At 49.4% G+C, this 9391-nt stretch overlaps 1 protein-coding gene and 1 non-coding gene across 3 annotated transcripts; one reads left to right on the top strand and one right to left on the bottom strand.

Moving 5' to 3' along the window:
- Nucleotides 1-772: 772 nt before the first annotated feature.
- LOC129016396 (small nucleolar RNA SNORA3/SNORA45 family) lies at nt 773-898 on the bottom strand. Its single transcript, XR_008494798.1, has one exon. It is a non-coding gene; the product is annotated as a small nucleolar RNA SNORA3/SNORA45 family (small nucleolar RNA).
- Nucleotides 899-2687: 1789 nt separating this feature from the next.
- On the top strand, nt 2688-8375 carry PRSS41 (serine protease 41). 2 transcript variants are annotated; one of them, XM_054454969.2, is made up of 7 exons: nt 2688-3027; nt 3117-3143; nt 3226-3249; nt 3439-3604; nt 3766-4049; nt 7458-7615; nt 7985-8375. In XM_054454969.2, exons 1-7 carry the CDS (start codon nt 2964-2966, stop codon nt 8201-8203), a joined length of 942 nt encoding a protein of 313 aa, XP_054310944.2. In that variant the 5' UTR covers nt 2688-2963; the 3' UTR covers nt 8204-8375. The 2 variants fall into 2 exon arrangements, 1 of the variants encoding a protein (XP_054310944.2); XR_010124287.1 differs by having other exon boundaries at nt 2695-3027; nt 3766-4786; nt 5713-8368.
- The last annotated feature ends 1016 nt before the right edge of the window (nt 8376-9391 follow it).

Raw genomic sequence — 9391 nt, 5'->3', positions numbered from 1 at the left:
ACCACTTCACTGAAAAGATGATGTTGCAGTAAAGAGTTTAATTGACCCTAGGCTAGCCACATGGGAGATGGAGTTATTACTCAAGTCAGCCTCCCCAAAGGCTCGAAGGTTAGGGTTTTTCAACGATAGTTTGATGTGCTGGGGACTAGGGAATGGGTGCTGCTCTTTGGTTGGAGATGCCATCATAGGGGTGTAAAAACTCGTCTTGTGTGCTGAGTCCACCTTTGGGGGGGTTCGCAGCATCAGCTGAGCCATGAGTCTTGAGTCTGGGTGGGGTCAGTCTGAAAAACATCTCAAAAAACCAATCCTAGATTCTACAAGAGTGATGTTATCTATAGAAGCAATTGGGGAAGTCACAACTCCTGTTACCTTTTGCCACATGACTCCTGAGCAGTAAAACGCATTATTGAAAATATGCCTACCTCATAGCAGAACGCAGGCCCTCCCAACATCGTAATCTCATGGCTTTTCATTAGGTTTTGTTGTTAGCATTTAATGAACCTCCCTCCATGTGGCTTCAAGTCACCAGGACACAGGCCTCCGCATCCCCCTGCCCCCCAGACACCGTTAATCTTCTCCTCAGCTCTTCTGCTGAAGAATTTGGCCTTCACGGTGACATGATGCTTTGGGAGCTTTCCCTTTCCCAGAACTTTGCAGCAGCCCTAGAAAAGCAGAGAAAAAGTTTACAATACTCTGTGGTAGGTACCGACTGCCTGATGGGTATGAGGAAAGAGGGCTGCCAACCCACCTTCCGAAACCCCAGGCAGGTTATGTATGTTTCTGATCTGGGCACTAAAGGAAGCAACGACTGCCCCCACCAGTGAATCAAGACAAGTAGATTCTCTCCAAGTACAGTAGCACACCAAGAGCTGTGTCAGGATGTGGCTGTAGTCTCGGCAGCCTTTCATTCGTTTTACAAATACAGTTTCATTTCCAGAACAAGGAGGAGATCAGTTTTAGGGAGGGATGATTATCATCCTTACTTCAAAGTTAAACTATAAACTAAATTCCTCCCGTGGTTAGCTTGGTCTACACCCAGGAATGAGCGAAGGACAGCCAGCCTGTGAGGCTAGAAGCAAGATGGAATCAGCCACGTTAGGTTTTTCTCATTGATGTAATGTTTGCAAAGGTGGTTTTAAGATTATCTTTTAATTCATGAACATGGAATGTCTTTTTGTTTACTTAAGTCTTCTTTAATTTTTTTTTTTTTTTTAATTTGAGACGGAGTCTCGCTCTGTTGCCCAGGTTGGAGTGCAGTGGCGTGATCTCAGCTCACTACAACCTCTGCCTCCCGGGTTCAAGCAGTTCTCTGCCTCAGCCTCCTGAGTAGCTGAGATTACAGGCACGCGCCAGCATGCCCGACTAATTTTTGTATTTTCAGTACAGACAGGGTGTCACCATCTTGGCCAGGCTGGTCTCACACTCCTGACCTCGTGATCCACCCGCCTCGACCTCCCAAAGTGCTGGGATTACAGGCATGAGCCACCACACCCGGCTGGGACTGTTTTCTTAATTTCATTTTGGATTGTTCATTGCTAGTATATAGAAACACAGCTAATTTCTGAGTGTTAATTTTGTATCTTGCAACTGCTGAATTTATTAGTTCTAACAGTTTTTTTGTGTGAAATCTTTTTTTTTTTTTGAGACGAGTCTCGCTCTGTCGCCCAGGCTGGAGTGCAGTGGTGCCATCTCGGCTCGCTGCAAGCTCCGCCTCCCGGGTTCATGCCATTCTCCGGCCTCAGCCTCCCGAGTAGGTGAGACTACAGGTGCCCACCATCACACCCGGCTAATTTTTTGTATTTTTAGTAGAGACGGGGTTTCACTGTGTTAGCCAGGATGGTCTCGATCTCCTGACCTTGTGATCTGCCCACCTCAGCCTCCCAAAGTGCTGGGATTACAGGCGTGAGCCACCGTGCCCGGCCTTGTGTGAAATCTTGAGAGACTTCTACAAACAAGATGTCATCTGCAAATGGAAGTATTTTACTTCTTCATTTTTGATGTGCACGTCTTTTTTTTTTTTTTTTGTCTAGCTATTCTGGCTAGAAGTTTCAGTACAATGTTGCATGGCATTGGTAAAACTGGGCATCCTTGCCTTGTTCCTGATCTTAGAGGAAAAGCGTTCAGTTTTTCATCATTGAGTATGATTTTAGCTGTGGGCTTTACTGTGTTAAGGTATTGTCTTTCTTTCTTTCTTTCTTCTTTTTTTTCTTTTCTTTCTTTCTTTTTTTTTTTTTCTTCAAGATCTTGATCTGTCGCCTAGACTAGCGTGCAATGGCGTTATCGCAGCTCATTGCAGCCTCTATCTCCCAGGCTCGAGTGAGTCTCCTGCCTCAGCCTCCCAAGTAGCTGGGACTTCAGGCGTGTGCCACCATGCTCAGCTAATTTTTTTTTTTTTTTTTTTTTTGAGAAGGAGTCTTGCTCTGTCGTCCAGGCTGGAGTGCAGTGGCGCGATCTTCCAGGCCCCACGCGGCCCTCAGGAAGGCCTTGCCCGCCTGCTTTAAGGGGACTTCTGGCTCAGGGCCAGGCCCTTGGTGCTGGAGGAGGTCGTGGGTGGAGGGCAAGGGGCACCAAGCGGGCAGCCAGGACCCCCGGGCTGCAGACAAGAAAAGGACTGTGGGGTCCACCGGGTCTGGGCCACATCAAGGAATGTGGTTGAAGACTCGCCCTTAGGAGCTGAAAGCCAGGGCGCTACCAGGCCTGAGAGGCCCCAAACAGCCCTCGGGCCCGGTTTGGGAGGATTAAGCTGGAGCTCCCACCCCGCCCTGCTCCCAGAGGGCGCCCCGGGCCCGGCGCGAGAGGAGGCAGAGGGGGCGCCAGGCCGCGCGAGAGGAGGCAGAGGGGGCGCCAGGCCGCGCGAGAGGAGGCAGAGGGGGCGCCAGGCCGCGGGAGAGGAGGCAGAGGGGGCGCCCCGGGCCCGGCGCGAGAGGAGGCAGAGGGGGCGCCAGGCCGCGGGAGAGGAGGCCATGGGCGCGCGCGGGGCGCTGTTGCTGGCGCTGCTGCTGGCGCGGGCTGGACTCGGGAAGCCGGGTGAGCTCAGGGCGCTGCTGGCGGGACCGGGGGCAGCGGGGAGGACGGGAGGTGGAGGCCGCGGGGAGCTCACTTCTTGTCTCCTGCAGAGTCGCAGGAGGCGGAGCTGTTGTCAGGTAGGGCGCCCAGGACGCGCGATGCCTGCCAGGGCGGCTGGGCCGGGGTGCACGGAGGCCCATCTACTGCTCTCTGTTCCAGGTCCCGAGAACGTGATGCTCTCAAGTAACTAATGGGCCCTAGGGTGGGACCGTCCACTGCCCACCACGTGGGAGGGTCCCTAGCGTCACCTTCTTGGCCCGTGGTTCCCCGGGGAGCCCCTCGCTGCGCGCACCCCGGGGCAAGGCCGGGCGGGGCGGGCCTGCCCACCCCACCCCACCCGGCAGCTCAGCCGAGTCTGTCTGTCCATCCCAGAGGCCTGCGGCCACCGGGAAATTCACTCGCTGGTGGCGGGCGGAGTGGAGTCCGCGCGCGGGCGCTGGCCATGGCAGGCCAGCCTGCGCCTCAGGAGACGCCACCGATGTGGAGGGAGCCTGCTCAGCCGCCGCTGGGTGCTCTCGGCTGCGCACTGCTTCCAAAAGTGAGTCTGGGGGGCGCTCGGGGCCGCAGACTTGCTAATGGACTCCAGGATGAGCAAACAGTAGCCACCCCTCAGCTTGGCCTCAGGGAGTGGGCCTCCAGCCTGCTCAGGCGGCCAGCCCGCTATTCCAGGGCTCCCTGCCCTCTCTCCTTTTCTGCTAGGCACTACTATCCCTCCGAGTGGACGGTCCAGCTGGGCGAGCTGACTTCCAGGCCAACTCCTTGGAACCTGCGGGCCTACAGCAGTCGTTACAAAGTGCAGGACATCATTGTGAACCCTGGCGCACTTGGGGTTCTACGCAATGACATTGCCCTGCTGAGACTGGCCTCTTCTGTCACCTACAATGCGTACATCCAGCCCATTTGCATCGAGTCTTCCACCTTCACCTTCGTGCACCGGCCGGACTGCTGGGTGACCGGCTGGGGGTTAATCGGCCCCAGAGGCAGTGAGGCTGAGGATAGACCGGGTGGGGTGATGGGGGTGCGGGGAGGGCATTACCCTCTACCCCTGTTCCCGCTACACAAGCACAGCAGCCCCCTCCTTAGTCTGGGGGTGCAACCTGCGCCCCTCCTGCTCTCATTCTCTCCTCACTTGCTTTTCTGCTCTCACTGCCACCTGCCAGGGCAGGGACCAAACACCCAGTTCTTCCCCCTTCCAGGGACTGTGGGGGCCAGCAGGACAGTGTGAGAGGGAGGCCAGCTTGGCCTGGGCCTGAAGGAGTGAGGGGGAGTTCGCTGGTGACAGAAGCCTCAGGCAATGATTTTTAAAAATTGAGGCAACTCACAAACCATAAAATTTTCAAGTGTTCAGTGTTGAAGTACACAATTCAGTGATTTTTAGCCTACAGTCATGTGTCACTTAATGACTGGGATATGTTCTGAGATATGCATCATGAGGCAGTTTCATCATTGTGTCAACATCATGGAGTGTAGTTACACAAACCCAGATGGCAGAGCCTGCTACACACCCAGACTGTGTGGTCTAGCCCATTGCTCCTGGGCCACAAACCTGTGCAGCTTGTTACTGCACTGAATACCAGAGCAGTTGTAACACACTGGTAAGTACTTACGTACTTAAACGTATCTAAACAGAGAAGAGGTACAGTAAAGATACGGCATAAAAGATAAAAACCAGGCCAGGCGCGAGAGCCTGTAATCCCAGCACTTTGGGAGGCCGAGGCAGGTGAATCACCTGAGGTCAGGAGTTTGAGACCAGCCTGACCAATATGGTGAAACCCCGTCTCTACTAAAAATACAAAAATTAGCTGGGTGTAGGGGTGGGTGCCTGTAATCTCAGCTCCTTGGGAGACTGAGGCAGGAGAATCACTTGAACCCGTGAGGGGCAGAGGTTTCAGCGAGCCGAGATGGCACCGCTGCATTCCAGCCTGGGTGACAGAGAGAGACTCCATCTCAAAAAAAAAAAAAAGATAAAAAACAGTATACCTGTGCCCTAGGCACTTAGCATTAGTGGAGCTGGCTGGACTAGAAGTGGCTGTTGGTAAGTGAATGAATGGTGAGTGAATATGAAGGTCTAGGGCATGACTGTACACTGCTGTAGACTCTATAAACACTGTATACTGAGGCTACACTAAATTTACCCAAAAACCTTTTCTTTCTTTAATAGCAAGTGGAACTTAGCTTACTGTAAACTTTTTACTTTATAAAAATTATTGCTATTTTAACTTTTTTACTGTTTTGTAATAGCAGCTATCTTAAGACACAAACACATAGTATAGCTATATGAAAATATTTTCTTTCTTTATATCCTTTTTCTATGAGCTTTTTTTCTTTTTTTTATTATTATTATACTTTAGGTTTTATGGTACATGTGTGCAATGCGCAGGTTAGTTACATATGTATACATGTGCCATGCTGGTGCGCTGCACCCACTAACTCGTCATCTAGCATTAGGTATATCTCCCAATGCTGTCCCTCCCCCCACCCCTATGAGCTTTTTTTCTATTCCATACACATGGAACATACAACATATGATTTTTGGGGGTCTAGATTCTTTCATATAACATAGTGTCTCCAAGGTTCATTTTGTGGGATGTATCAATACGGGGTTTCACTATGTTGGCTAGGCTGGTCTCGAACTCCTGACCTCAGGTGAACTACCCACCTCGGCCTCCCAAAGTGCGGGGATTACAGGTGTGAGCCACCGTGCCCAGCCGTTTTATCAATTATTAATAATGAGCTATTAACATCTCCAACTATTGTGGTAGAACTGTCTATTTCTCCCACCAATTCTGTCAATTTTGCTTTATATGTTTTGGGGATCTGTTGTTAGGTATGAAGATGTTTATGATTGGTATATTTTCTTGATGATTTGATTGTTTTATCAATATGTAATGTTGTTCTTGGACTCTTATAACAAGTTTGCATTAAATTCTATTTTGTCTGATAGAGTATAGCAACCTCAGCTCTCTTTTGGTTACTATTTTTATGGAGCTTTTTCCCAACCTTTCACTTTCAGCCTGTGTGTTTCACTGGATCTAAAGTGAATCTCTTATAAGGAGCGCCTATCTGGATCCAGTGATTTTTTTAAAAGCCATTTTATCAGTCTCTGCTTTTTATTTGGAGCGTTCAAGCCCTTTACATTAAGAGTAATTAATTACAGATCTGCAAAGAATTACTTCTGCCATTTTGTTACTTGGTTTTTAGATCTCATCATATCTTTTTTCTATACTGATGTTTTATATTTCTTTTGTTTTTTATTTCCTCATTTTTGTTTAACTGATTGTTTTAGAGTACCATTTTGATTCCCTTCTTATTTCCTTCTCTGTGTTTATTTTGCTTTGTTAGTGGTTGCTCTAGGGATTACAATTAATATTTAAACCTTATAACAACCTACTTTGAATTTATACCAACTTAGCTTCAATAGTATTAAAAAAATCTCTGTTTCTATATGGCTCCATTCCTCCACTTTATGTTGTTATTGTCACAATTTACATCTTTATTCATTGTGTAACCTTTAACCTAGATTTATAATTATTGTTTTATGTATTTGTCATTTAAATTACATAAGAAAAAGAGGAGTTACACACCAAAACTACAATAATACTGACTTTTATATTTACCTGTGTAGTTGTCTTAACCAGGGCTCTTTATTTGTTTGTACGACTTTGAGTTACTCTCTAGTGTTCTTTCATTTTAACTGGAAGGATTCCTTTATCCACTTCTTGTAGGATAGGTCAACTAATGACAAATCTTCTCAGCTTTCGGTTATCTGAGAATATCTTAATTTCTTCTTCATTTTTTTCCTGATATAAAATTCTTGGTTGACTGTTTCTGTTAATCTTGTTGAGGATCCCTTGTCCTTGATGAATCACTTCTCTCTTCCTGTTCATAAGATTCTCTCTTTATCTTTTGTTAGTTTTATTATAATGTGTCTCGGTGTAAATCTCTTTGTGTTTATCCTATGTGGAATTTGCTCAGCTTCTTGAATCTGTGGGTTCATGTCTTTCATCAAATATGGCAAGTTTTGACCTGGATCCCACAGCTGTCGTGTGTTAATCATAAACATTCTCATCTACTGTAGCCCTTCTTCCTGCCATGCTTTGGTTGAGAAATCTCTCCGTGGACTCAGGCAGGGGCTATCATCTCCATTCTACAGATAGAGAAACTGAGTTTTAGGAAGCACTGCAACAGCCTGGCCCATCCATTATGTTATTCTGTAATATTGTTGATTGCTCTTGATGCACTGGGTGCTGGGGAGTCAAGAGCAATGCTGGGTATTGTGGGTGTGTCAGGGACCCTCTCCCCACCACTATAACACATGCCCTTTCTCCTCTCCCTGCTCCAGATGGCAGAGGAGAGGTGAAGGGTGCTGTCTTTCTCTATCCTATCTCCAGCACCTCTGCCACCTCCTTACAACCTCCGGGAAGCACAGGTCACCATCTTAAACAACACCAGGTGTAATTACCTGTTTGAACAGCCCTCTAGCCGTAGTATGATCCGGGATTCCATGTTTTGTGCTGGTGCTGAGGATGGCAGTGTAGACACCTGCAAAGTGAGTGCCTGTACCCCACCAGGGAATCCCACCCTCTCCAGCTCTAGACCTGAGAGCAACTACCATTTCTCCCCCAACCACTTCCAACCCATTGCTTGGATTTCTTAGGAGAAAACCAGCGCAGTCTTAGTTACTGAGCCTACAAAATATGCTTCTCATTTTTCATAAATTCTGCCTACACTGATTAACCCACCAACCCCTGGAGGCTGTTGCCCCACTTTGAAAGTGTAGAAACTGAGACTTGATTCCATGGGAAGGAGTAAGGTTTGCATTCTGTCTGCCTAGCCCCACAGCCCCTCCTGCTCTCATGACCTCTCTGCTACCCCACCCACTCTGCCCCAAGCTGGGCTCACACATGCTGCTCCCCAGGGTGACTCAGGTGGACCCTTGGTCTGTGACAAGGATGGACTGTGGTATCAGGTTGGAATCGTGAGCTGGGGAATGGACTGCGGCCAACCCAATCGGCCTGGTGTCTACACCAACATCAGTGTGTACTTCCACTGGATCCGGAGAGTGATGTCCCACAGTACACCCAGGCCAAACCCCTCCCAGCTGTTGCTGCTCCTTGCCCTGCTATGGGCTCCCTGACTCCTGCAGCCATTCTGAGTGCACCAGAAACTGTGAGGCTGCAGTGAGGACCACAGTATTGGCTCACCTCCTCTGGGCTGTGGGCACTTCAGGGACAGGGTTGGGACTGCCTGCTGGATCGGATTCCAGCCCCTTTTGTCTCATTTGCTAATAAATACGTGTGCATGTTCAAGCTGATGCCTTGCAGAGCTTTCTGTGGACCTAAGGGGCTTCGTGGACAACTCCTTCCTCTTCACTCATGTCCAGTCCAGGCCAAGACCCCACCTGAACTCCTAAATTGTTATCCAGGTTTTTGTTGTAAACAGCAGGACTCTCTGGTTATTTCAATCGGAAAGATAATTGATGGAAAAGCAGTAGTACTTCAATGTGTCAGGGGGGTGGGAAGACATGGATTGAGGGTGCCATGGAGGAAATGCTGCCAGTGCTCCCATCCTAGGGTTCCCAATCACACAAATGCCAGATGTTCCTGATCTTATTTTGGTCACTCCAATGGTTGACCTAAAACCAGGACATGGGTGCAGGTAGTTTATCTGGAAGGTGATCCCAGGAAGCAAAGATGCGAAAGTGGAGAAACCAAGGCAGGAAAGGCACAAATGCCAATGAATTTGCTCAAACTGGGAGAAATGGAGCCACAATCCTGTGGGGGCTTCAGCATTGGCCCACTGAGGACAAGGACGCCAGGGGTGAGTGTTTCTCTCTTGCCCCCTGACCCCACAAGTTGAGGGAGGTCCTGGGGGCATGGTATGATGCTCCAGAGCTGTAGCAGTCCCTAGGTGAGGCTGTGGGCACCCCGGCAGCTGCTGTAGCAGCACCATAAGGTGGCTGGCATGGGGGAGGGGGTATGTCTTCCCCCTGCCTTGAGGTTCCTGACCCCAGCATCAGCTTGGCCAAGGAACCAGTCCAACAAGGTAAATGCTGCAGGCTCCCAGAACTGGGAAAACGATCTGCATTTTGCCAAGATCCAAAAATGCTGTGAGCACAAGAAGGTGCAAGAAGCTCTGGCCTAGGCAGCCCCTGATCCCATCCCCACCCCACAGCCCCTGCTCCTTTGAAAATGCAACCACTTGAAGCAAACTCTCCCTGCTCACCGTTAGCCTTGGGAGGAAGGCTGTAGAGGGGCTCTGGTTCCGCAAACCATGGAGGATGGGCAGTCACAGGTGGTCCCTGCCTACGATGTCCTCCCACTCT

The sequence above is a fragment of the Pongo pygmaeus genome, chromosome 18 (assembly GCF_028885625.2).
Source record: "Pongo pygmaeus isolate AG05252 chromosome 18, NHGRI_mPonPyg2-v2.0_pri, whole genome shotgun sequence".
NCBI classification, from domain to species: domain Eukaryota; kingdom Metazoa; phylum Chordata; class Mammalia; order Primates; family Hominidae; genus Pongo; species Pongo pygmaeus.
Note: the sequence above shows the minus strand (reverse complement) of the source record. Positions and strands in the feature narration are given on the sequence as shown.